Raw genomic sequence first — 27,722 nt, forward strand, 5'->3', positions numbered from 1 at the left:
ATTGAAGGTGATTTCTCGCCACGCAATATACTACCGTGCGTCGACTTTACAGCGAAACGACAGGCTGCTTCGTGCAAAAGACGCGTACCATTACCTTATCCGCCGCAGCATCGATCGCCCGAAAGAGGCGAGAGGAGAATCTCTTATCGGCGCTGATAATCGAGCGCAGCGAGAACGTACGCGTGCACGTTAACGGTCTCGCGCGGCACAGTTGGCGCGCTGATCGACGCGCGTCACGCAATGACGCAATCAAGATCGCGAGCCCGAGCGAGTGCAATTTACATCCCCCCCCCCCCCCCCCCCCCCCCCCAATTATTGAGCAAGCGCGAAGGGGCCCCCGCGCCGCCCGAAATTCCGCCTCGCATTCTCTTTTCGGGAATAATAGGCGCGCGGAGCGAAAACGAGGAAGAGGCGGAGGGACCAATAAAAAACGAGGACCTCTTCTACCTGCTCGCCTAGGGGCACGAATCGCCCCGCTCATTGTTTTTGGCCGTGTTCTAGGCCGGCAAATATAATAGACCAACCTCCCCTCCCCCCTGTAGCGACCGTCGAGTTTTTACTTTTGATCCTTTCCTTCTTCTTTCGCTCGCGGGTCCTTACTTGTTTTTGCATAACGCTCGTGCGCAATTTTCGATGTTCGTCTGGGAAACGTCTATTTCATTACTGCGCTGATCGCTGTCTGTTACATTGTAATTCGCAGCATTGATGGGTCGTAGGTTTGCTCCGTTCCTGGTTTTCGCACGTTTTTTTTTCTTTCATTTATCTGAATAATTTGTTGCAGAACTGCCGGATGGTTCGCGGTCGTTGTAATTTTTAACGATTATTGCTGAATTCATAATGCAAATAATAATGACGTCTCGATGTTCCGTTCCACAATGCCGCAAACGTTAGAGACTTTCTTACGACAGTCGATTATTTTAATAGAATAATTACCGTTAATGCAAACCAAACGTGTACCATCAATAAAATTCCCATAAAGAAATCACTCAACCATAATCATCCGAAAATAAAAGAATCGACGCTTACGCCACAAACAGCCAGTCGTACAAGTAATAGCGTCGAGTACTTTTTTTATGAAGAAAAATAATCCGGCAGTACTATAATAAAGCACCTAAATCCAAATCAAAATCGCATAAACAACGCACACCACATTTTCCACCTCTACTCCTTCATCATTTTCGTCATCATCATCATCATCATCATCATCATCATCATCATCATTGCCTGCGCTCGCTCTTCTTTCCTTTCTCCCCGAAGGCGGCGCGCATCAAAAATGCTATTCGCGCGGCGGCGGCGGCGGCGGCGAATGAGAAAGAGAAAGAGGCGAAGAGAGGAGAGAGAGGAGAGAGAGAGCCGACGTGAACATCAGCGTGGCGCGAACGAGGCATTAGCTCAGTACCTTCCTGACTGCCGAGGTGAGCGGCCGCAGCTTTCGCCTGCGCGCCTTCAGCACGCGCATTTGTTTTCCTATCGAGATTGTTGCTCCCCGTTGCTTGCCAGCACAGTGTTTAGTTGTTCGTAAAAGATTGTTCAGGTACCAATAGTGAGCCGAAATTTCCCATCTCGCAATTTGAATTTGGAGCGTTATATTGATTAGAGATCGGTCTCTCGATGGAGTGATGTTTTTTTTATAACGACTGACCTTTAAGGATCGCTTTGTTATACATTCTGCAATCGCTAAGAAAGAATACACAGAATACACGTCAAAGTAGCGAGTGCAAAAAGCTAAGCTGCAGTTCCGCTGAAAGTGACACTTTCCACTTGCAAAGACTTTCCAACAACAAGCGCGCAAACATCAGCAATGATCAACTCGTTGCCAGCTAGCACACAGCAGTAGACTTCATCGCCTATCATCAATTAAGCAAGTGTGTTGAAAAGATGTCAGCGATGTTGCTACTGATTGTCAAGCTCTTGCTAATCTTGGGGCTAATCACCGACACGCGATCGTGGAGCAGCGGTCGAAGCCACCAAGGCTCCAACGCCAAGTGTGAGCACCTAAACGTGTCGTTTTGTCGTGGTCTCAGGTACAACCTCACTGCCATGCCGAACTTCATGGGCCACGAGGATCAGCTGCAGGCTGAACGTGGGGTAAGCAACTTCTCCCTTTCTCTCCTTTCATTTCTGTTCTTTTCGCCACACGGCAGCGACGACTCGTTACGTTCTTCCTCGCTCGGCCTTCTTTGTATTGTAATGCCTCTCGCCATTGGCCAGTGACTGCGGGGAATCTCCTTTCGAAGAAGAACCGCTCGCTCGTGGTGCCGGTGTGCTCGAATTTTATTTTTCAGCGTGCAACTACTGTCTATCGTGATTTGAAAAAAATCAAGGTTACATACGTGTATAATATCTGTACTCGAAAGCAGACACATTTAAAATGATCGATGCGTGCATAGGAAAGCGGATTATCGGAATCGACACGGTGTAAGAGAACAATAGGTAAGCTCAACGCACAACAGGTCTCTACCTGTCCTCGCGTCTTCGTGTTTTTTTTTTTTTTCTTCTTTTGAGCACGCGCGGATAATCGAAATTTATACCGATCTGTCTCTCTCCCTGTACGCGGGCGCGCTTTCGAGTTATTCGAAAACGGTAACCCGGTTATCAAAGATTTCGACATCCGCCGAGTGCTCTCTCAATCGATAGGCGCACCATCTGATCTTCGACGATTAAAGGGAGAAACCCACCTACCGGCGTATAAAGGAGGGACAAGGTGTTCTTTCTTTCTGCTGTGTTTGCGCTATTGCGCGCTGTGCATAAAACGCGCACGTATAAGCTACCTCTATTGGCTTTGACCGTGCTAGACGGTTCTTTCTCTCTTTTCTGCCGTCCTTCGGCACTCGCGCGCTCGAGATCGCGATCTCCAGGCTTTGATCTCCAGCAAGCAAAGAAGCGCGAGCAAAAAGAGGGAGGGGGGGTCTATACGAATGAGTAAGGAGATGTTGCTTTTTATTCGATTTCATTTGATTCGTTTTGCCTGATACGCTCGCTGAAATTGGCCGCGCTCGCGCGCGCTTGACAGTATAATGTCTCTCGGATTGCCTTGGCTAGAAAAGAGATGCGTGCTCCGTTTTTATCGCCATCCGTGGACGAAGCGTTAACTGCGGAGTTCGTAATGGAGCCGACGATGAAGATTGATCGATTATAATTTTCGAGAGTGCGGCGGCGACGGAAATTAAAATGTACTTTCCGATTGTGGTGCTGCTCTAGCGCTGACTCGTCATATTTTAGGAGGGGATGCGCGCCGTGGAAACGACCGTCAAGAGCCATTGATAAATCGCCGTTGACGATCGCTCTCTTTGGGCGCAGTTGGCGTAGAAAAAAAATATTGCGTCCACGGGGAGAAAAAAAAAACACGTAAGATCCAAGGAGCGCGGCGGCAAGGACAGGGCATGACAACTTTGTACAACAGCAAGCATCTCGCCCCTATCGGTGCTTTACATCTTGCTCGCGTGTAAATGCATCTGGCCCTTCCCTCTCTCTCTCTCTCGCTCTCTTTTGTTGCTGTCCGCTCGTTCGCTATAATATGTTCTCGTGTGAGAGAGAGAGAGAGAGAGAGAGAGAGAGAGAGAGAGAGAGAGAGAGAGAGACAGAGCTGAGATCTTGATCGCACGAAAAATGTTGCGTGAGCCCTATACTGATCGCAGCGTACGCGCGACTCATGTAGATGCGGGACAGGAAGTTTGGTTTTATCATCTTTCATGTTTAAAAACCGGACGATAAGATTTTTTATTGGACAGTTTCCGTTTTCATTGCTTTCCTATTTACATAATATTCAATGAGTGGAAAAGTCTGATCGTATGGGCAGCGCAAGTACGTAGAATACCGTTTTTATTTCCTGGGTATTTACTGCAATACAGCGAAGGCTCGTGACAGAAGGCGATTTGTCCGTCAAACGCGAGCTGCACGCTTTGATCTAAGGATTATTTATTAACGCTCGGCTTGGCTGCCTGGCCAATAGTAGGAGAACAAGAAGTATTGTGCTTCTTTTTTATTACGGAAAACTGCTGTTCTCTTAATTTCGTGAATGTGTCTGCAGACCAATTATAAATACGAGGCGATATGATGTTTATTATAGTGATTTAGATAAGAGTGTAAAAAGAAAGAGGTCGGATAAAGATCAACGGCGGCTCTTGTACTGCGATCGCATAGAGCTATTTAGAATTCAACCTTGCCTGCGAGAGATATTTACGACTAATTGTAAATAGTTAATTAGCCGGTATGATTGCTGTAAGTACTTGAGATTCCCTGATTCGCCGCTGTGAATTCATATACGCAAATCGACGCACTTACGGAATGCCGAGATTGTAATAGCACTCATTAAGTTCAAACATTGAGCGTATCCCTGGGTATGAAATGTAAAAAGACATTAGCAATCAATTAGAGAGGGGGCGGGGGGCAGGAAGGCTTTATACGTGCCTCCCCCGTGGTTGCGCACGTGTGCGCCCTCCTTTTTCTGATATCAATTTGTGATTTATGCCAGCGGTGAAAACGGCCCGCGCTCGTAAAAGCCGTGTATGCGTTTTATATGTAAATCCAGCATAGACGGCGCGGCGGTTAAAAAAAAAATTAAAGGGAAAGAGACGAGCAGGTGAGAGACGAGTTACACGCTTCTAAGGAAAAATTAGTGGACTGCGTTTTGCGTGCGGCGTTGGCGTGACTCCTGTTTCTTTCTTTTTTGTTTCTTTTTTTTTGGCATTGTTGTGGAAGGTAATTAATGCGTCTAACGTGATGGATTTTCTCTTGTTTTTTATCTGGATCACACTAGCGTGGGAGTTTGAATTGGGCGTGGTAAATCATTGTTTTTAATAGCCAGTTCCCGGCATGGGGGGTCGATTGCTTTTCGCGCAAGGAAGTTTCGACGGCCGTACTGTGTCTTTCGAAGAGGATGGTTCGATCGATTAGCGATTTTCAATTGAATCGAATCTTCGATTCACGGAGTCGCTTCGCGGTGCGTTCGCCGAAGCGAACCAAATCCGCGCCGCGCGCGCTCTTCGCCGACCTTCCGCGCGCGAAGTAAACCGAGCGCGACGTCAGTCTTACAATCGGACACTTGAATAAGGGACTGACGGCAAGGTCCAATTTAGGCGATAGGGGCTCGTCATGGTCGCGCAGACTGCAGTATTGTTCGTTATTCGAGCACGCGGAAACGTGTCGTCTGTGCATGTGCGCGCGTATGCGTGACCTCGATCGGAAGTTGAATACGAGAGAAGGAGCGATTACGAGGTCGTAAATCAATGTGTACGTCAATGTTTTACTCTTGCCGACTTGCCTGCTCTCTTCAATGAGGATCGTCTCTCTCTCTCTCTCTCTCTCTCTCTCTCTCTCTCTCTCTCTCTCTCTCTCTCTCTCTCTCTTCCACCTAATTAAAATAATTGACCGAGAGATCGGACCGGACGTGATTGCCCGGAACCGGCGAAAGATTATCGTGCCAGTTGTATTGTTTTGGCTTTTGAACCCGATATATAGCTACGAGAGTATATTTTTTATCGGAATGATTCAACAACGATGTTCAACTGTTACGAGACTCTCTCTGTCTCCCTCGATCCCAATATCCGTTCGCACGATTCAAGTCTGTCGCCGAAACGAAATAAAACGGCGGGTCTGGAATTCCGCGCTCGTCAGGGATATACAGAAATAAAAAAAAGTATATGTAAAAGCCTCGAATAAGGGTGTTTCGTAAGAGGTGCAAGCCGCGCGGCGACGTCGACGCGATATTTTCCAACAGAAGCTCTTTCTCCTCTCGTGATGCAACGGATTATATGTATGTAGTCGAGAAAGCTGCAATTTGTACACACACATACGTTATGTCGGCTCGTGAGAAACTTCCGCGAGCGAGCGAAATTCATGCCATTGTGTGCACTTTTCGATTGTGAAAAGCCGATTTTCAATCCATCTGCTCGCGGAGCGGCGGCGGAGACGCGTTCATTGTGGGCTCGCCTGCGTCAAAAGAGAGAAGTCGTGCATACCTATGAACGCGAGAGAAAAATAAAAAATTTTTTTTTTTTCTTTACGACGGGTGTGCGTGTGTGTTTGCGCGCGCGCATCGATAAGCGATCAAAAGTGCCGCAGGGTTCTGAGGCGGCGCCGTTCTCTTTTTTCGCTGTAAATCATCGACGGGCGATAACGGACGCCGGCAGACTCAACGCGCAGATAAGGCACCGTGTTACAGTATGCCTTTCTTTTCTTTTTTTTTCTTTGTTCGACCGAGCGAGAGTTATAATTGTTTTGTTATGTCCGTCCGCGCAACCATCGGTTTCCTTTTTTTCCCATTCGTGCGTTTGCTCGGAGCTTTAAACGCGGCTTTCTATTTGTTTATTGATTGGGCTCTTGATGAATTTATTGCCTCAGAGCGAGAGACGACTTTTATTGTTAAAGGCGATGAAGGGGTGGCGCGTTGAGAGACTGCTCTTCCGGTGATGTCAATTATTCGGCCGCCATGGCTTGTGCGCTGCTGTGGAGTCGAATTCAAATTTCAAATATCTGCGCAATGGTCGTCTTTATAAATTATACCGCAAAGTGAGATTCCGCGTCCCGAGTTGTAGTAAAGCGTAACCCGAGAAGAAAGTAAGTCGCGCAAGATTTCTCGGGGAGATTGTAGCTTTTTGAAATCCAGTCCACTGTTCGCGCGGAACTAGGCAGGCTCGTCGACAAGAGCGCGACTCGAACAGTTGGCTCTGAAAAGAAAAAAAAATTGCGTTTGAACGAGCCGATCGACTTATCAGCGCGCGCGTCACGGGGCCAAGGATGAGCATCCGCGGCGAAGAGCAGTTGTCAAAAGGGCCGTCGTTCGGTTTTTCGGGCGCAGCCGTTGTACACGCTGATATTATTTGAAGAGGCCACGCACACCAAGAGCGGCTTGTTTGCTATGGGCGCGGTCGCGGGGGAGACAAGCCGGAGCTTTGATCTGTTTTCGAGGGCGCAAAACCTTTGTGCGAGCGCGTTAAGAGCTCGACGAAGCTTCTCGCTGCGCGTAACGTGTTGAGTGCCGAGCGTGCCACTGGCCTCTGTGCCTGGAGCAGCTTCTTGACTTTTATCGCGGCAGCGTTTATTTCCGCTAGGTAGTCCCATCTTCCCTCGCGCTCTCTTTCTCTTTTCAAGCTTTCCCGAGGCTTTGGGTTTATCGCTGTTCGTCATTATATTCCTGTTGCTCGGGATGCGCTCGTGGTCGCATTCGAGCTTTTCATATCCGAAATCATCGTCATTTTCAGTTTTTCGAATGGCAAGTTGAGGCATTTATCGAAACACCCTATGTGAGATGAAACTTTCGTCGAGATCCATTGTCGTTTGCACGGAAAGACACCACAACTGATTCGGTAGTTGGTTGAAAGATTGGCCGAGAAAAATGTCCATTCACAAGGTTTCCATTGAAATCCAAACGACGGATAATTTGTCAAGTCGCCGAAAAAAAACAATTAGTTCTGTGCGAACAACTTGTTGCTTCAGCCGCCGTAATCAAAGCCGACCTCGCGCAATAAAAGACGGGCGCAACAGTGATTACACGTCGCCGAAATGCTTTTCCCAAGCGGACGCTGTGCGAGATGATCTTTCGTTTGGCGAACAACCCGTGCCTCCGAACGTCCTCGTTCGCAAGCCAAAGCCGCGTAGTTGAGATGGCGCTCTTCCACGAAAGGCGATTGCGTAATAATGCGCATAATGCGGGTCATAAGGCAAACGTTGACGTCTCAATGCGAGCGAGAGCAAATAAAAGTGTCTGGTGAGCGCGTATCCGTGCAGCGTACGCGTGTGCGTGTGGCTAACCCTTTAAGCTTTTGTCATGCAAATGCTCGACTCGTGATTCGAAATCCAACTATGCGCGAGCGCCACTCTTCTTCTCTCTCGACTGATGTGGACTCAGCTGTCCGCGAGCAAGCGCCTCGACATCAAAGGAATTACTAGAGGCCTCTCTCTCTCTCTCTCTCTCTCCTTTTCGTCTCCGCGCTGCTCGCCTCTTCTCTTCTTCTTCTTCTTTTTCTTCTTTCTCTTCTTTTTTTTTCTCGAGCAAGCGTCTCCGCTGCAGTGGCCGATTTTATTATATCCTGCGTGAGCGCGTCTGCGTTTAATTTTCCTCCGCGCTTTCACGTATTCCGGCTATTTATAACTAATTTGGATTGCTCTTTTCTATTCAAATTTCATTGAGTTATATTGATTTAGGAAGCGACACTCGACAAGGGTATAAGCATTGTGTGTAATAGTGCGTGGATGAGGTAGAAATTGCGAACGCATAACGATATTATCAATCCATGAAATTTATATTAATTTGGAAGAGCGATAATTGATATTGAATACGAAATTGAATTAAAAATCTCGCAAGCGTGCTACGAGATTTGCTCTATGCTGCATGATCTAATTTGTAATTTAATGCATCGACGTATTGAAACAGCTGAACTGTTATAATAGGCAATGTTTGTCGTACACAAGTCAGAACTGTCGACATTGGAGAAGAGGTAAACTGTCGTATAATTTCGTCTGGCGGACAGACTTTGATGAGACAAGCCGGAAATAAGCCTTGGCAATATACGTATGCGCACACACACGCACACATTTCGCGCGAGCGCTCGATGATTTACAATCCTCGTTTTTTTCTTTCCGTACGCGTTAAAGAGCGCCTGCATCTTTTTTATTTGTCTGGAGAATTAGTCGACGCATATCTTTCAAAAAGACGACAGAGCTCTCTTTCTCGTTCTCTCTGGCCAACTTATTTATACAAACACTTGACTCCTCAAGTGCGAAAATCAAATGGCGTTGGGAGGGAGGGGGGAGGGGTGAGTATCGCCGTACGGAGCATCAGCCGCTCCATAAATAAGCGTTGCAGGCGCTCGCGCAGGATAAACGGCCCCATTTACAAGCAACCTACCTATGCATATTCTTCTCTTTTTTCCGCCTGCATCCCTTTCAAAACTGCGCGCAACGTCGCAGCTGCTGTACGCAGTCCCGTTTTCATTTTGCTCCAAAAAATACGCGCACGCCGAGCTGCACTCAAATAGCGACGAACGTCAGCGGCGGCGGATTTCTAATACGCAGGGGCTTATATACGTCTCTCTGCGCGCCTCTGTGTTTGCCGTGGGTAAATGTTTGGGATGACAGCGAGTCCGCAGTTGGAATTGCGCGTGAACGACGGACTTCCAACAGAGCATATCGAATCTTTTCGATGGCAAAATGTTCGCAGCCCGTCGATTGAAACTTTGATCGCGACTGCCCATCGTTAATAATTCGTGAAGCAGCCTCATTCTGCAATACCCTCGGCGAGACTATTTGAAAAAATAAATAAATAAATAAATAAACGAAGAAATGATAATCAGCTGTTTGACAAGCAACTCGCGCTTATCGCCTCCGGCAAATTGGCACTAATTCAGGAACCCATTCCACGCGCTCGCGCTCCCAATATATCATATAAACCCATTTAAGCTTCCTCGGCCGAAAGAGAAAATCCCGACGTTCTCGCTTTGAGAGCGCGCTGCTGCGCAGCGAAGGCTCACGTCAAAACTGGGCTCCGCGCGCGTCGTCCGAGCGACGAGAAAGAAATAACGACGATCAATTAGCGCGCGCTCTGCAAAAATCGCCTCGATGAAAACTACTTTCCAGCTGGGCTCGTTAAAAGACGGGTGCGTCAAGCCTTCGTTTTTGCGTCGCAGCCCTGTTCTTGACAACGCGTAATTAGCAAAGAGATCGCGTATTGTGCGTGCGCCAACAACGAGACGAACAAACAAACAAACAAACCGAAGGAGCGAAAGAAAAAGAATCGAAAGAATGCGCCGAGAGCGTCGTCATCGAGCGGCGGCTACATAGCGTTATTTAAGAGACGCGCCGGTCGTGCAATAAAAGTTAAGGCTATAAATAGCAAGGAGAGTGAGAGAAAAGACGAGCGTGGGAGATGTAATGTATAATTGAGCGAAACAGCATCAAAGAGCTTCGTACCGGCGTGCGCTGTATGTTTTTTTTTTTTTTATAGCGCTGTCTGTCTTTTTGCCCGTGTAAATTTTCTTTTCCAACGTGTTAATGGGCGCTATCAGCAGCACGCGCACGCGTGACACAGACGCGAGAGAGTGAGTTCGTTGCGTGGGAGATAAGACAGCAGCAGCGCGCTCGGTTTTTGATGAATTAATCGAAGATGCGTGTTTCGTTGCTCTTGCCGCGCGCGTTTCCTGCTCCGCCACACGCCGCGTGCGGCTTCCATGCGACTTACCATTGGCGTGGCGAGCCTGTGTTTATTTCTCGAATCACCTCGGCGAACGTGCACGCACCGACCGTTTCGCGAACTGAGATTCATCGCGCGCGTTTATAGATATCTATTTTTGTTTTTTTTTTCCTTTCGTTTTTATTGGAAAAATTATCGCGACAATTAATTTCTCCATCCGTGCGTCGAACCTGCATCGGCCGGTACGAGCGGCTAATTGCATTTAAATTGAACGCGCGCCAAAGAGCAGCGGGCCATTAATTAACCTTCGCAATGTCCAAATACATTCGAGTCAACGGCAAACATTCGCTTCTGCAATTTACCTCTCGACTGCATTACACGTATGATTTACGATCGTCGCGCCTCTTTCATTTCCAAAAAGAAAGTATAATTTATAGCTGCAACGAACGGAAATCGTGTGTACTTCGCAATTAAAATTTTCTCTTCGAGCTCATTACATCCGAGCTGCAGCGTAAATCTCGAACATTAATACTCAATTAACCCATCGGGGTGTACAACGAAAGCTCGGTTTGACTCTGGGCACACGCACGCGCAAAAAAAAAGAGAAGGAAACAAAATATTAAATCAAACAAGTCGACCACCTCGCTCGCTCGCGCGAAGCTGAACTCGATCTTTCTCTCGAGCGGGTACGACCTCCACACACACACACTCGCGCGTGCGCGCGGCGAGCATCAAACGACGATCGTTAATGTGATTTTCTTGTCTCGAGCGTGGGTCGCGTGAGCACACGAACTTTCGGAGAGAGAAAGAGGTAAATAACAATGATGCGCCGTTGCTCTAAAGCGCAGGTGCGTATATCGCTCGTCGCTCTCTTTTCGTTTTTTGTTCGTTTATCACGGCGAACGAGTGCGTCGCGCTCTCCTTTATCTCGAGTAACAATTTGTCCACCGATGATTTACCTATTGGATACTGCCAGCTGGTTTTACCCTAAGATTCGGGTTTGTTCCGGCAAGTGGCTTGAATCGCTCGCTAATCGCGACAACGAAAGGGACAAACTCTCTCGCGGTCCTCGCGCTGGCAATCATCTCCGCGACGCGTCCCAGCGCGTCCATACCAAGAGCCGCGCGCGTGTACTCGTCTTGCGGCAGCAGCCTCTCCGCATCGGGAATCGCATTAACGTGCGCTGGCGTGGCTTCGTCTTGCCGATTCTCCCCTGCGCGCGCCTTCATTACAGCATAGCACGGCCCTCCATAAAGCATAGAACGACGCGACCGTAAACTCCGTGCGGCGCTCTAATAATCTCCCATTGAAAGCTCACGTGGATGCGTCTCCCTTTAAAAAAAATAATATTTCTATCGAGGCGGAAATGCGCGTGCGCGCGAAATGACCTGCCGATAAAGTCGTCTCTCTCTCTTTCTTTCTCTCGCAAATTATCTCTCGCAGCGGTGCTTTCAGAGAAGCCGACAATTTTTATCCTCCGGGTAAATACACTTCCGCCTGAGAGCAGAATTTATTAATGCATAATACTGCCCTTCACTCTTTCTAATGCATATCCCCTTCGTTTTCATGCTACTCCTAATGACTAGTGCGCGCCGTTGTGCTTCCTTTTCGCTGGCGATTACAATCGCCGTAAACGTTTTCATTCGCCTGTAATTGGCGTTTGAAGGTAGCCGCGCTCTCGGCAAAAGCCTTTCAATCTACTCCGCTTGACCCATGTCCGTCATTTTTTTCTTCCTTTTCTTCTTCTGCTTCTTTTTCCCCTTTTTGCATCCGCTGTTGCTATTGCTGTTGCTGTTGCATTGTCCCTCGTCGTCGTGTGTGCAATGCCGCGGTGCACAATCGCTCGCGACGGTTTCTCGGAACTTTGAATACGTCGGCATAAAAATTCGACAGACTACGGTTGAGAGACTTGACGTTTCATCGCGATTCTCTCCTCCTCTTCCTTATGCGTCTTATTCCTCTTTTAACGAGTGTGTATTTTTTATAATTTTTGTCTACTCGTTTGCTTACTTTTTTTTATTTTCAATTGTTCACTATCTTTCAGTCTGTTTATTGACAATCGTGACTAGATCGAGATAAAAGTATATATATATATATTTTGTTTTTTTCGAAATCAATGGAACTCTCGTCAAAATTCAATACGTTTACCAGATCAATACATAGATGTTTTTTTTTTTGGTTACAGGTAAGCCACTTTCCTATATCGATCAAGTCTTTGAAACTCACTCAGCGTAAGTAAGTCATTTGAAAACAAACATTCATCGCTGTGCAAGCCATCTGCCGGTACAAGCACACTTCGAAACCAGGATAAATTATTACGTCAAAAAGTTCAAACCAACTCTCCTAAAACAAAAGGACTTCCCCTCCTGCGTGTCGCTCATTATACACTCTGACTTACATATCACACACACGTAAAAAGTTATTATTATCGACATAGACACACACATCGCTGGCAAAAAGCTAACAGAACCCTTTTGGGAAAAAAAATCAATGGGCTCGCTCGTATCCCCGGACAAAAACCGAAATTTAGGTGCACCTGGGCGATCCTTTATTGACAGTGCCTTCAGGATAACCGCAAGAGGTGCTTTTATATTTCTCTTTCAACTCCGATCCTTCTCCTCCTTCTTCCACGAAGGTAAGGTAAGCTTTCGCGCTCTTATCGCGTGGGGGCATAGGCGCACTATTAGCCTTATCGGCGCGCTCCGCTTAATGGCGATGCCAATTTGTTAGAGTGCGCCGATAAAGGAATGTCCCGTGCACATTTCTTTTTTTTCATATAATCGACTACGTTGGATAAAAGGCCGCCAAAAAAGAAAGCAACGATGGGATTCGAGTAAATATTATCGGCTGGATTGGAGCTTTCGGGCATAGGATCGTCGCTGCAAGAAAAACAGAGAGAGAGAGAGTGGGAAAGAGAGAGACAGAGGGAGAGAAGTTCCTTGACAAAACAATAAAAAGCGGTCGTATGATGAAAACTAGTTGGAAAATGACGCAGAAAAGCAAACTTCCCATCCATCTGTTTGACTTGTCAAAGAGATCCGCGCACGTGGAAAGCGTCGAATTTCCCGGAGAAGCCGAAAACTTTTGCTTATCCACTGTATGTAAACGAGCGAATCGGAGATTGCCATCTGGAAAAAGTCAATAGCTGAAACGCAGATGGAGGATTCGCTACGTAATCTCTCTCTGCAGGTACCCAATTATGACAGGGGAATGCGCGACAAACTCCAGGCGTACCTCCGTTGTCTTGTGAGTCGATGCGCCCAGCCTATCCGAGATTGTTTGACTTTTGGACTGGGGAGCGCGACGTTAAAATCGCGTTTACGGCTGCGTCGTATAAGCTGACGTTACGACTGCGCGCGGCAAACGATGCCTTGAGCTGCTCCGGAGTTTGCTTTCGTTACTGCTGAACTGTTTGGCGTTAGTTTGCACGTATCTTCGAAAGCTCTTAACAAGCGCGGTGTTTGTCTCTTTGAAGTGACGTCGAATAATTTTCTTCATTTATATCGCTTGTTAAATTGGCCGATCGCCTGCAAGTTTCCAGACGTAGCGGGCTGCATTTGCGTCTTCATCGAATGAATTTTACGGCATCGAAGTTATACGATTACGAGCGCGCGCTTTATGCGCCGGGAGTGGGGCGTATGTATCTCGCATCGTAACATTTCCGCGCTCGAAATTTATAGCTCAATTCTTGAAGACTCTCGCGTTGAACTCATCTAAAGTCAGAGGCGCACCGGTTCGAACCGTTATTCTCCTTTCGTATGTCGTAGCTGCGGCGGAGAATCGAAGCGTTAATTAGGGGGAAAAATCGCATAACTCCACGAGCTCGCGCTATCTCAGAGCGGTCAGTCAATCCATTAGCATTTCTGATATTGGCGCGCTAATGAAGGTGCGCTTATCGCAGCTCTAGAAAGTGCCATTCCCCGCGCGCGCGCGCCTATAACGAGAGTCGATTATTCGCGCCATATCTTGTCGGCAGTTGCATGCGTGTGTGTCGGACGATCATCTCTCCTCTCTCTCTCTCTCTCTCTCTCTCTTCCCTTGGCTATAAACGGCTTTGCTGCCGCGCGCGGAAAAGGGGAAGAGGAGAGATTGAAAAGGATGAAATGGGCAAGACGATGGGAGAACGTTGCGCGAGGATAATTAAGCTTAATATCGGGGCAGCTTCTTTTTCCGTGTCCACGCCACTTTCTATGGCTATTACGCACACTCTGTGGCTCGCTTTTCATTACTTAGCTTTTTTCTTTTTTTTCTGGCCGAAGATCGCTTATTAGAGCGATGTCGCTTGTGGCTTTTTAGCGTCACGATTGTGACTCGCAGGCTTCGTGCTTGGTCATTTCATTACGGGTGTTCGGTTGTCATTTCATGGAAGATGAGCGTATCGTTCGAGCTTTCCATTCCGTGACTGCGTGCAACTCTTGTCGCAGGCAACGATGGCTTTTGCCAATGTTCGGTTCCGGACCTTGATTTATCAGCCCGACGTTGGATCTTCTGACGAACACACCGCGCTCGAGGAAAGCCTGTACCCAACATCAGTAGAGTCACATGTCGTCAACACGCGTGCTCTGCTACAGGCACGAATATTATTACATACGAAGAGCGGTTATATTTTACGCCCTAAGCGTAGGCCAGCTCCTCTCATAAGCGTGGCTGCCATATGCGTGCAACAGTATCGTATGGAAGGTCCTTCATTAAAGTCCCATTGTTCCTCCCCACCTCTCTCCCTCTCTCTCTCTCTCTCTCTCTCTCTCTCTCTCTCTCTCTCTCTCTCTCTCTCTCTCTTTGAAAAACTTGCTTCCACAACCGATATCCGACATTCTCTTATACATTTACCGCCGAGAATTTTTAAAACTATGTATCGGTTATTTACAGAAGCCTCTCGTCGATACTTGCGGATGTTCTGTTACGAAAATAGTTCCGAACGGAATCCCGTCAAACACAACTGCCTGTGACACCGTCCGCCCCTCTACTCCTCAAAAAAAAGATTCCAACGCGACGCAGTACATAAATTGCTCGTCAGTGAAGCGCGCGGACACTCTCGCGGAGGTTGTTAACTAGCACGAAAATGTTTGCCTATTTATATATTTTTTTCCAGCCAGGGGCCGGGAAGGAAAGCCTGCGCGTTTTGCTCGCACCTGTTGGCTCTCCAGAGAGAGATAACGCGCGCCGAGAGCGAACCGAAATACTCGCGGCGATGCGGTTGAATAGCCTCCGTCTTCTCGCTTGGTGGATGCAAGCGAGTGAGCGAAGAGGATTGCGCGCGCGACGCACGTGTAAGGGAGCGTCTTGGGCTTTGTCGGCTGATCCCTTCTATATACTGCTGCCGCTACTTCGTTGCAGTCGTTTTTCCCCTGCACGCGTCTCTCTCTCTCTCTCTCTCTCTCTCGCGCGCGCGCGCGATCTGCTCGCAGCGATTCTTCTTTTCTCGTGCAATCTCGCAGCAAACGTGTATCATTTGACCGGGTCAAGGGCAAGCGTAATCTTGGTTCGCCAAACACTCGCTAGACGAGCACTCGAAAGTCAAACCAATCCCTGCGCGTTGGAAAAACTTGCCACAATCAGCGTCGGAGCGCTGCAGCCCTCCAATTATCGCCGGAGAGCCCATCCGAAGGTGTCACTCTTGCCGTGCTCTAGTAGTCTCTCTAATGCGAAAAGATCAAGGGGAGATTACGTGGCCGTTGGACCCTGATCTCTCTCTGGAAATCCTCTTCGCTGTGTAATTGCCTCTCGTGCAAGGCCCCGCACTCTCGAAGGTCGAAGACCTGCCTGCAGCGTGCGCCGCTCGCACCACCGCGGAAACCGCTTTGTATCGTACGGTCACTCGCGCGCGTGCAAGGTGTTGTGGAAGCCATGCGCGCGGCTTTTTAATGCGCCGCTAATTGATTCTTTCGATCGAATGGATGAAACGGCGCGATACAGTTACCGCTGAACGGCTTTCAACGAAGAAAGGCCTTTGGAAATCGCTGGGGCTTCTTATTTCGACTGTTAAAGAGATTTCACTTCCGCTACAAATAGTTACGTCGAAGAAAGAAGAAAGAAAGAAAGAAGAAGTAGAAAACATAATAAATAATTCTTCGGGACGTCTTATCGAAGGTACGCTGAATTAAATTCAAGTCGCATTTACCTAATGACCGTCGTTAAAAATTCAGCGGGGTCTTTCGTAAAAAAGCCGTCGCAAGCGTAATACACTGCGAAATATTCACGGCGAAGAAGAGAAGCGCGCAATCGAACCGGAAATCTACAATCCAAAACACGTGTAGGCTATCGGCCATAAATCCTGTCTGCCGAGCGAGAAAAGAGGAGCCCAAAAATATTGCCAGCGACCAAAAAAAGTAAAAAGTAAAACGAAAAAAGAAAGCCCACAGCCGCGCGACAAATCGAGTTATGAATGAATCGAACGGCGATTCATATACAGATGCCGAGCTCGCATTGAGTTAACAGCCGAGAGTCGTTATTCCAAAACGAACGCGACTTTTATCGGCTAAATTAATTAGCAGCTTACGAAACTCGGCGAGAGCTGCGCGCAAAAAGGACCGGCCGTCCCGTCGAGCTTACATTTCCTTTCGATGATGATCGCGTCATTTTCGTCGAGCCGTCCTCGTCGTCCGTTGCTCGATCTCATCGTCTTAACTGTGCCTAGAGACAATTTGTCTGGTCGAGCAATTTGTTCGATACGTACACATTGACCGTCGCGCGCATACTTGACGAGCGTAATTGGCCGACTCTCAATTAAATTTTTATTGGCGGCAACAGTCGGCTTTCCTCGCTGTCGTTAATTAGCCTGCACTCGGGCGCTTGGAATCCGTCTCCGTCGGAAGCTCGATTAACGGCGCGGCCTAGTTCGGTGGCGTGCTCTGTCGTTATTTGGACGGCCCGCGTAGAAGTGAGCTCACGCGTGTAGAGAGCTCCAGCGGTGCTGGCGAGCTCTGTAATTTGGAGCCTTCCGGGAATGGTCGGGGCTCATAATTGACAGTAACGCCTACGTCTTGCTTGCGCTCTCCCGGTCTCACCTGCGCTATGGGCAAATATTCCGAAAAATCCGTCCTATAGGCTGTAAGGCCTGTAATTGAGGCGTATAGCCAAGCCGCGCGGGAATAGGAGCTTTGGGGCCGGATGTGGTGGAACGTTAAGGACAGCAATTACGTCCGCGGAGAAGACGTAATAAAGCTCGGGATATATACCGTCGCCCCCCCCCTTCCTCTTCCCGCTTCTTTACTGGCTTCGTCCTCCTCCGCGTCGTTTGTTATTCTTGCTTTTTCTTTCCTTTAAAGTCATCATCCTTCATCTCTCGTCTCTTGCTCCTGGTTTTCGCTCTGCCCGTCGATATCGAGGTGTTCTTTATACGGTCATACCGTTAAATTTTATTCCAGAATTCTATGAAATATTCACGCGGCTGCTCGTCGAGTAACAGTAGATCGGCAACGAGATGAAAGAGCTGATCGCCGCCGAGGAGCGCAGTGGCTACGAACTGTTTTGTTCTTCTTTAAAAGAAAAAAATCGAGCTACGCAGATCGTGACGCGCAATTAACCTCGCAACAAATATCACGTTTCCGTCGCGTTAGATCCGTAGACTTGCTTCCAATTAATTCTCTGCGCGCGCGCATCGAAAACTCATTTCCGAATCGACCTGCCGAAAGAAAAATTGCGACGCGCGAGCTCGTGCTAATTAGAAAAAACATCGTATCCTCGCGAGCAGGCCATTGTTATATTTTCTTCAACACGGCGTAATTAGCGAAGCGCCCGTTGAAGCTGAAAAAGAAACAAGGACGCGCCGTGATGCCCTTCTAGCGTCGCCGTTGCAGCGTTAATTAAAAATCTCTGAAAAGAAAAATATAAAATCCATCGCGCGCGCGGAAAAAAGCGAGCAGCCGAGTCTTGCAATAATCGACGTCCTCATTAGTAATTTCCTTTTCTCTCGTTACGCGCGTTACAAGAAAGCAAAAAAAAGAAACGAGAAAGAATTGGAATCCAAGAAGGAGCCTCTGCCGTTAGTAACGAGCGCTTCAATGATAAATTATATGCGCCCTGGCAAAAAAGGAGAAGCCAATTTCCGATAAAAGATTTCTTATTAGCCCTCGATGTGTACATCGAGGGTGCTGTTTTTTAACGAGGTTGGTTTGGTTCGAGAGAGATACTTTGCGGTACTGGTGGTGCTGGTGATGCCGGCAGTACGTGTAATTCGTTATCCGCGAAAAGAGAGAGAGAGAGAGAGAGAGAGAGAGAGAGAGAGAGAGAGAGAGAGAGGGAGAAAAAAAAGGTTAGGCGTGTTGCGCGTTCGCAATCATCTCCTCAGGGCAGTTTTATAATCCGCGATTCGATTCTTCTGGTTAGCCGCAGAAGAAGACGATCGCATTCCGCGCGCGATGAAGACGAAGACGGCGTTGGTCTTCCTTCCCACGTCCGGCTGCTCTCCTTATCGCTTTTTCCCACGACGTTGAATTTTCCGCGCTCGCCGGGCGTAATCGCCGCTGCCGCCACACCGGAGAGAACCGACGGCGACGACTCCCCCTTCCGCGTCAGATCGCGCGTTGCGATGAACCGAGCTTCCGCTCGCGCGGGCTTTCTCGATTTTAGTGCTCGCTCGATATCGAGGCGTTTTGTGCCGGACGGCCGTAAGGAAGCGCGCGATCCGCGCTTGCGAGCGCGAACTCGCGACTCGCTATTCGATGGCGACGCGGATGAAAAACCGGGCGCGCACAAGAAACGATCGGCCTCCCAGCGGTGTATTCTTCGAGAATGCACGCGGGCTCTTCTCGCGCAAAAACACGAGAAGTCCGCGCGAGATGAAATGCCCCGGCCGCGCGTGGCAAAAAACCGAACAATCATCTCTCGCGGGCTGCGCGTCCGCGGTCGCAGCATGGAAAAAAGAAGACAACAACGGAGAAGAATCTCGATCGACAAAAAACGCGGTTGATCTCGACTCTTCTGTGTATACACCGCAAACGACGTCGTAACTTTCAGCTCCGAATTCGCCGAGAAAAACGTCGCTGCGACCGGTAGTAGTATCGTCGCCCGTAATAAGCATCGTCCTCTCTGTCCTCGCAAAAAACCAGAGGAGCGAGAGAAACTCTTTTTTTCTCGGCTTGCATCGAAATCGGGAAGGATTGTCCGCAGAAATGCCCTCTTCGGAAACCAGAAGGAAAAAAAGCAGCGAAGCGAGCATTGACGCGCGCTAAAGAAAAATAAAAAAAGAAGGAAAAAAAGGACGGAAAAAAACGGAGCTCGAAGGAGGTGAAAAAAAAGGAAGGAAAGGGTAGGGAAGAATAAAGGTTTCTGTGGTCGGTAGCCGGGCCGATCGGCCGAGATAGAGCTCTGGCAAGGCGCACAAGACGGACGTTTCGTTGTCTCGTCGCGTCTGTCAAGCTCGCTTCTTCTTCTTCTTCTTCTTCTTTCCTCTCTTTATCCGCATCCTCGTATATCTTACGTGCGTGCGTGCGAGTGTGCGCGCGTGTGTGTATGCCGCCGAGCGCTGGAACGGACGAGAAAAAAACGCGAAATAACGAAGCAAAGCGCGACCCAGTAAACCGGTCGGCCAATTTTTCGAGCACGCCTCTCTTCTTGTGTTTGGTGCTTGCCTCACCGCGAAATTCACCAAAGAGAGAAAGGGAGACATCAGTCAACCCGAGACCGCCATCCGCCATGTCCGTTCCATGCGCTCTTTTTTTCCTCTCGCCGAATCAAGCTTCCATAGCCTGTAACGAATTGAAAATTGTGCATCGACCGTTATGCAATATCTGAAATTGCAACGAGTAGCGACAATGAAAAGAGAGAGAGAGAGAGAGAGAGAGAGAGAGAGAGAGAGAGAGAGAGAGAGAGAGAGACTGGAAATCAACGAATGCGGTATACAAGAGAGCAGACGCACAGACGTGGTCTTAATTACCCATCACTCGGTGTCGTTGCATCTGTCCCCCCCCTCTCGCGTGCAGCCGTAATATCTACGTAGCCTCAGGCGAACCATTGTCCGACGTGAGTTCGATCGTGCACATACGCGCTCGCGAATTCTCGAGTCGTCGCGCGCCGATCACTTCTTGTTCGTTAAATTTACGCGCAGAGGCGGCAGAAAGTAGGGAAGGCGGCCTCCGCGGAAACCGCGAAGCTTGCTCTCTCGGCGCGCCCTACGCTGTACCGCAGCTCGCGCGCGCAGGCCTCTGCACGAGTCGTTACGCGGCGGTTGCGCCGTGTCATTAAGTGGCTTTTAACGTCCGAGGCCAACCTGCCAATATCTCTCGTGCTGGATCGCCTACGCGCTATCAGCGCGCGAAAGATGAAAGGCGGTAGTCGAAGAGAAGGCGCACGAGCGGTAGCACATCGCTAGACGGCCGACTGCGCGCGCGGATATTCGAGAGAAAAATCGATCCTTCGGCGTGATGATCGCAGTCGAGCGGATCGTAAAGCGCCGCTGCTGCCGCAGCCATTCCGACGGATCGGCCGAGTGCCTCTTTCGTCGCCGCGCAAAACAAAAAGGGAGGGGAGGGGAGGCGGCTGCTGTCGCTCGCCGCGCAAGTGTGGCGTTGTTTTCGACTGCAGGCACACGCGCCGCGCGGAGAATAGGCCATCGCGGCTCTCGCGCTAGATCAAAGCCGCTCGTCCCTCGCGTCGGCTCTTTTCGCGAGCGACGCTGCTGGAGGACGAGATACGCCGGAGGAGAAAAGGTGCGTCCGCGCCCCACGAGCGGCCAACTTGAAAAGCCCCTCGGGGCGACGCGCGAAAATCCATATCGGTGTGCTAAACGCCGCGCGACCGTTGCCGTTAGCCGCTCGCTCCGTTTGCCGGCAATTAATGCCATTGGGAATCCGTCGGCTGGCAATTTCAAGGGCAACGTCCCTGCACTGCTTTTATTCTCGAAATACCGATTGCGCGAAACTGGTCGCTCGGACCGGCAAATAACCTCCATTAAGCTTGCAGGAAACAGTTAGAAAGGCGGCGAGTCGAAATTGCGGAGCGCCGAAATGTTATACATAATTTTTTTTTTTGTTTTTTTTTTTTTTTTTTTTCGACGAAGGGGAAAAAAGAGACATAAACGGAGGCGCGCGGCGGCGGTCGCTCCGCTGCGCATCGGCGTCGGCGAGAACGAAGGCCCCGAAGGCGAATGGGCACGTATGGCTACGCGTGCGTGTGTGTGCGTGGACTTACGGCTCGCCACGTAATTTCATGGGAACTGTAATTTGGGCCCGTCGGGAAAGGCGGGAAGAATGGGCGGGATAATTACCCCTGAAGCCCGTCGCTCGTTATATCTCAAGTCTGCCTTCTTTCTCCTTCTTCTGCTGCTTCGTCTTCTTCCAGCTTGCCGCGTCCTCTCTCTCTCTCTCTCTCTCTCTCTCTCTCTCTCTCTCTCCTTTCTTCTTTATTTCGTCGCTCATTTCTGCCCGCGAGTAGTAGATGCGCTTGTGCGCGCGGTTCCGAGTACTTTCTCGCTCGTGCGCGGACTGTTCGACGGCGACGTGTTTGACGTTTGGTTTCCAAATGCCTCGACGCTTATGCACGTTCGAGGGTCGATCGCTCGAATCATTTCGGTCTCGCGCGCGTTCGTTAAACCTTCGCAATCTACGTGCATTCGCGACGGAACCACCCAGACGGGTTTATCATTTTTTTATCCTCTGTTTTCTTCTCTCGGCGCGTTCTTTCAAAATTTTACGCGTGAATTCGGATTCGGGCCCGCCTAATTTCCCGTCTTTTTATTTCGTTTCGTTTATCGAAAAGCTCATGCGTGCGAGCACGACTGCGGGATTTGGAGAGAAGGGTTATATTTATGAACGCAATTTGGAGGATTTCGCGTGAAAGTTTAATGGTCGGTTAATTTAACATCGGTGCTGCCAGGAAAGGAGAGCTCGCTTACGTGGGTCCTTATTAAGCTCCTCCGGCAGCGTGCATCCATTTTTTTTATTGAATATTAAAAGGCTTTTTATGGATTTTCGATGCTTATGGTGGTAAACTTACGAGGCAGCCGCCACGGATATTTTCGTTATTATTACGAAAGATATGATCTCATCGATATTTAACATTGTTTTTAATTTGGTCCGCGCTCGATCGGCATGAAATATCGGGCGGTATTTTTCTTTAACTTGATCGTCCGTTACGCGGCCGCGACCACCGTCAGCGAAAGTCTCGCGCAGCCAATAATTAGTCGCATTAGCGCAGCTTTAAACGACCATACGGGTCGTTTCACCACGGCGACGCAATACATGGAAAATTACCACTACGCGTCTCCTCCCACAACAATACGCGCGCACGGGACGCGAGACAATTACCTCGGCTAAATAACAGCATTAACGTGCTCGGCGCGCGGAGAGGAACGAGGAATCTGGGCTAATTAAAGTCGGCGAGCGAGGCACTAATGAAAGGCTACATGACGTTCTGATTGTTGCAGCTGGCGACGCTGATGCCTCTGGTCCACTACAACTGCTCGCGGCATCTACGCTTCTTCCTGTGCTCGGTGTTCGCCCCCGTCTGCTCCGAGCACGTGGCAATGCAGATACCGGCCTGCAAGCCGCTCTGCCTATCCGTCAGGCGCGACTGCGAGCACACCTTGCGAGAATTGACGCTGCCGTGGCCGCACATGCTGGACTGCGACCGATTCCCCGACAACAGTGAGTATACCCCCGTTCGAGAGGAGAGCAAGCTCGTGATGACTTTCCGAGGCTAGCTTTTGAGAGAAACGCCCAACTTGGATTTTCGACTTCAAGTCACCTCGGGGTCGATGTTGTTGAGCTCGAAGCGAATTTCCGTGCCCTGCTGTTAGAATTAATCATTATGGTATCTGTCAAAAAACACGTCATTTTTATAAGTTCAATTGGAAAGCTTAGTTTCGTCAAAAAATAAATAAATAAATCGAAAAATACCTGGTCGCGAATGGCGCGTCTTGCTGAAATGCGAATGCAGCCGCAAGGTCTCTTCAAAAGAGACCTTAAAAAGTCATACGCGACTACATCGGTATACGCACGGCTAATCCCTCGGCGAAGCTCACATGGCCATCCTCAAAAGCCTCTGCTGCGCTTACACAAAGCTCTCGAATTACACCTCTTGCGGAAAGCTGGACGAACGGCAGCGGAAAACGAAAGCCGATGTAATATCATATGATGTCGGCGCAGGTAACATTCTGTGCGTGCAGCCACCGCCGGAAGAGAGTCTGGCGCCGGAAACAGCGCCGTTTTTGCACGACACCAAGGACAAGCAAGCGGATGACGAGGACGAGGACGAGGAGGAGGAGGAAGAGGAGGAGGACGACGACGACGACGAGGATGGGAACGAAGATGAGAAAGATAAAAAGCAAGCGCAATGGCCGGTGGTGCAGCCGATGCAACCGATGCCGTTGCCACCGAGAGATCGTTTGCAAAAGTGCCCTGCGCCTTTCGTCGAATCACCCTATGTCGACGTTGTGAGTTTTTCACGTAATTCTATCCGCGCGTTCATGCTCGTGGTAATTATCATTCAATATTTTTCTTATCTATAAGACGCACCTCCGTCAAGCCCTGCGTGCTCCTTCTGAAAATAACCCTGTTATTTTCAAAAGGCCTGAAAGTTGGTTTGAATTTATTGCTGCTCGATGAGCTCGTTTGGGGCGCCAGCGCCAGTCGCGACTAAAGTGATGTCAAACCAGTTTCTAGTCGGCACTATCAGCACCTGCACTATCAGCGCTAATCTCCATATTAATTCGCACCTATCAGCCAAATTGATTGCCCCAAGTTGTCCATTAGAATCAATGAGTTAATGTAAGCGAGCGATTCATCGACTGTTAAACTGAGCGTGACGCGCGCCGCGTCCCCTTTTGCAGACGTCCTGCGTACCGCGCTGTGGCGAGGACGTCTATTACCGCGACGAGGACAAGCAATTCACCGACCGCTGGATGACCGGATGGGCATGGCTGTGCTTCCTCTCCACTCTCTTCACGCTGCTTACCTTCTGGGTGGAGCCCATGAGATTCCGGTATCCCGAGAGGCCTATCGTCTTCCTGGCGCTTTGTTACAACTTCCTCTCGCTGGCTTACATCGTGCGAGGTGCCGTTGGCCCGGAGCAATTTGGATGTGCCGCGCAAGCCGACGGGCCGAGTTACGTGCCGGTAAGTTTGCTTCTGGCGTGTCCGACGGCGCGCTCGCGCGTCCTGGACGTGTCACGAGCTTGCCTTGCGCGTGTTTCAGGTGAACGACGGCATGAGAAGCGCGTCCTGCACGCTCTGGTGGGTGGCGCGTTACTACTTCGGACTGGCCAGTAGCCTCTGGTGGGCGATCCTCTGCGGCTGCTGGCTGCTGAGCGCCAGAAACGAGTGGAGCAGCGAAGCGCTTCACAACATTGCCACCTATCTGCACGCCGTCGCCTGGGGCACTCCGGTGCTCCTCACCAGTGGTAAGCCGCCCTCCCGACTCGTTTCCCTTGTGCCCGTCCCACTGTGTCGAGGATGCACCTCTCTGATTGCGCGCGTTGGCAGGCTGCTCTTTCGAAAACCCAGCTTTCGACGGGCGCCGCAGACGCTCGACGTCTTTTTCTTTGCTCGGTCATTGTTCGTTCGGCGAAATACGAAAACTACTCTGGTAGCTCTTATTTCAGCCGTGGTCGTTGCTCGCTTTTCTCGTCTAACTTTGATGTCGACCAAACGGGAACGCGACTTGTACGAAAACACGAATACCGGTAAAATAGTAATAATTTGATGTTTCAGTGACGCTCATCTCGAGAAGCCTGTCAGCCGACGAGCTAACCGGTCTCTGTCAAGTGTCCGACGAATCAGTTCTGTGGCTGGAAATTCTACCCAACGCAAGCTTACTAATTCTAGGCTGCGTCCTCGGCGGGATAGCCGGCTCCGCTCTGATCCGAGTGCGTCGAGCGATCCGCCAAGCGGGACGCAGCGCCACAAAACTCGAACGTCTAATGACCCGTCTCGGCGTGTTCGCCGTTCTCTACGCGCTGCCGGCTCTCAGCAGCATGGCTTGTGCTCTTCGCGAATCTCACATTCGTCCTAAGTGGCGTACTCTGGTATTTCTCGCAGCCCTCGACTGCCGATCGTCCACCGACTGCATACCAGGCAGTTTGCCCAATCACAAAGCTTCTGGCCTCGAAGTTACGCTCTTACGATTGTTCTTGTCATTGGTCATCGGCATCACTTCCGGTATGTGGGTGTGGTCAGGAAAAACTTGTAGAGCCTGGAGTAAACTGCTCGCTGCTCCTAGCAAACCATCGAGGCAACAGCAAGCTGCCCAACCCTTCCAGGGATACAAACACGAAGCTGCTAATGTCGCGTGATTTTAATCTCGTTGTTATTGTTGATTGACGTTGACACTTTTTTTATTATTTATTTTTTCGAGAGACTTTTTGCGTGCGATCGACGATATACTTCATTCATGACTGTTCACTTTCAAAATGTGGCTTTCTTAATATTTCTTTTTTACGATATGTATGAAAGCTTCCAGTCAGCGATGTGAAACATCACTGCTAGAAGATGGATTATATGTTAAGTACATGTTTCTAACTGTATAGCCGATTACTGAACTACAATGGCTTTGTTATATTTATGAGAGTACCAAAAATATAAAAGATCAATAATTATGTATGAATGATACGAGTGATGTTAGCTGAAATAATTGTGACTATGTGTTAAGATTCTAGTTCACTAATAACTAAGTGTAGGTGGAAACATTTGTATTAACATTTTATATCAAAACTATTGACATTTTTTATGAACGATTATTATCCTATAGCATTATTTTTTGCTAGGAAAATATTTGTGAATATAAATTAAATGTTTGTTACATTTTGATAAATATTTTATCCACATAGGTACTCAATGACAAATCATTCATGGAGTGACGTCTTCAGACAATCCGTTTCCAAATTATGCTGTCACTCTTACAATAAATTAGACAAATATATGTGATTACTGCAGTTAATTTATCTTTATCAATACTCAATAATAAAAAGTGTATGTTTGCATATAATAAGACTTTTTACTGTAGGATTCTCAAAATAAAAATGTAAACACTTCAATGCTGCCAAATTGTATTTCAAACTGACTATTGCTTGATGTTACAAACACATACACATATATTATAAGAGATAGCTAATATACTTCAGAAAACAAAGACTGTATATAAGTAATGTACATATTGTAAAGTGATAACTTACTCTAAAAATGTTATTATGTTTTAAAAAGTATCATGATACTCTTCGATATTTTCTACGAGAGTATTGAAGTATTGTAGGCTTACTTGTACGAAAATAATGATTTGCTTATGATGAATAAAATCTCTTTTAATATTAATGATATATTTTTTACTTCTTTTAGTTTATTTGACAAACAACAACGAAAAACAATAATTTTGTAGCAACCGAAAGGTTTGATAAACTTCTATTTGTACCCTCTTTGCTTAGTAATAATGCGTTAATGAGCTTTGGGAAAAAATAGGAAATAGCACATTACGATACAAGTGCGGGAAAGTAATTCGCTTTACTCAGGCGTCAACGCCACACGAGACGAGAATAGTACATTACGTTAAAAGTGCGTGAATAGTACATTACGATACAAGTGCGGGAAAGTAGAGTCTCGTCTCGTGTGGCGTTTACACCCGAGCGAGCGAGAAAATTTTAATTTAAAAAATATTTGACAAACTACCATTAATATCTTTTTCAACCCTTTCATTCGACATTATTTTAGATGATAATTTTTACCATTTCAAATAGGCGAAAGTTTTTCGCTCATACAAGCTTTCAGATGTTCCTCTTTACACACACATGCACACACACATGTTAATATAACATTTCCACTGTTTTAAATGTATTTTTCTTATACAACATCACTGCAACATTCGTTTATCTATACATATACGAAAAATATGATCATATTGTATAACAAAAAAGTAGATCTCAAATAAACGTAGCATTATTGAAAATAATTTTCAGTAGCTCTTGAAAAATATAGAAAATAAGGTGATTTTTTATATCGATTAAACGGACTGACAGCACAGTCTGTTGATGCGTTAGTTTTACTTATTTGAATTTCAAGCGCAATGAACTTATATTTTGAAGAATGTGATATATGTTTCTAACCGGCGATATTTTTCATTTTTTCGTATAATACCATAATATTATTTTTTTTTCAGCATTCATGTTAAAAGCGCTAATGCTTAGTTTTTGTGGCACGCATTTCAGTTAAGGATAAATATATCAAATTGTTAATGAAAATGCCCCAGTAAACTCTTCAAATGTTCACGGAAGTTTTCTATCATTTTATACTTTGAATAGGTACAGGAAAAAATGGTGGAAGTCTATGCTAATTTTTTTAAATATCATCTTCAAAAAATTTCATTTGTATGTACTTCATCATTTAAACCCAGAATCAATAAATATATGTTATTTGAATTTTCAATTTAGTTTTACGTATCTATATGCTTCGAATATTCTTCATAATGACGAAAAAAAAATTATCTCTAGGATTCGAACCGGCGATCCTAACAATTCAAAGCAGAAACCTTAGCCTCTAAGCTAACGTGCTTATATCAATGTATGAATGTTAAAAGTTATATTTAAGTTGCCGAGAGTGGCTTGTGATTAAGTTTATGGTTATAGTATTTGGGGTTTGAGTCTCTTGATAGCTGACTTATCATTTATGTCA

General features: G+C 47.8%; 1 protein-coding gene across 2 annotated transcripts; it reads left to right on the forward strand.

Annotated features, from left to right (window-relative positions):
• The first annotated feature begins 1,430 nt into the window (after positions 1-1,430).
• Positions 1,431-26,224, forward strand: LOC131663515 (frizzled-10-like). Of its 2 annotated transcripts, none has more exons than XM_058933967.1 (6): positions 1,431-2,088; positions 22,494-22,713; positions 23,215-23,543; positions 23,898-24,182; positions 24,262-24,466; positions 24,777-26,224. In XM_058933967.1, exons 1-6 carry the CDS (start codon positions 1,879-1,881, stop codon positions 25,355-25,357), a joined length of 1,830 nt encoding a protein of 609 aa, XP_058789950.1. In that variant the 5' UTR covers positions 1,431-1,878; the 3' UTR covers positions 25,358-26,224. The 2 variants fall into 2 exon arrangements, with proteins under 2 accessions (XP_058789950.1, XP_058789951.1); XM_058933968.1 differs by having other exon boundaries at positions 23,215-23,501.
• The last annotated feature ends 1,498 nt before the right edge of the window (positions 26,225-27,722 follow it).

Source organism: Phymastichus coffea, unplaced genomic scaffold (genome assembly GCF_024137745.1).
Source record: "Phymastichus coffea isolate CEN01 unplaced genomic scaffold, Cenicafe_Pcof_1.1 PCOF00036, whole genome shotgun sequence".
Classification (NCBI taxonomy): Eukaryota; Metazoa; Arthropoda; class Insecta; order Hymenoptera; family Eulophidae; genus Phymastichus; species Phymastichus coffea.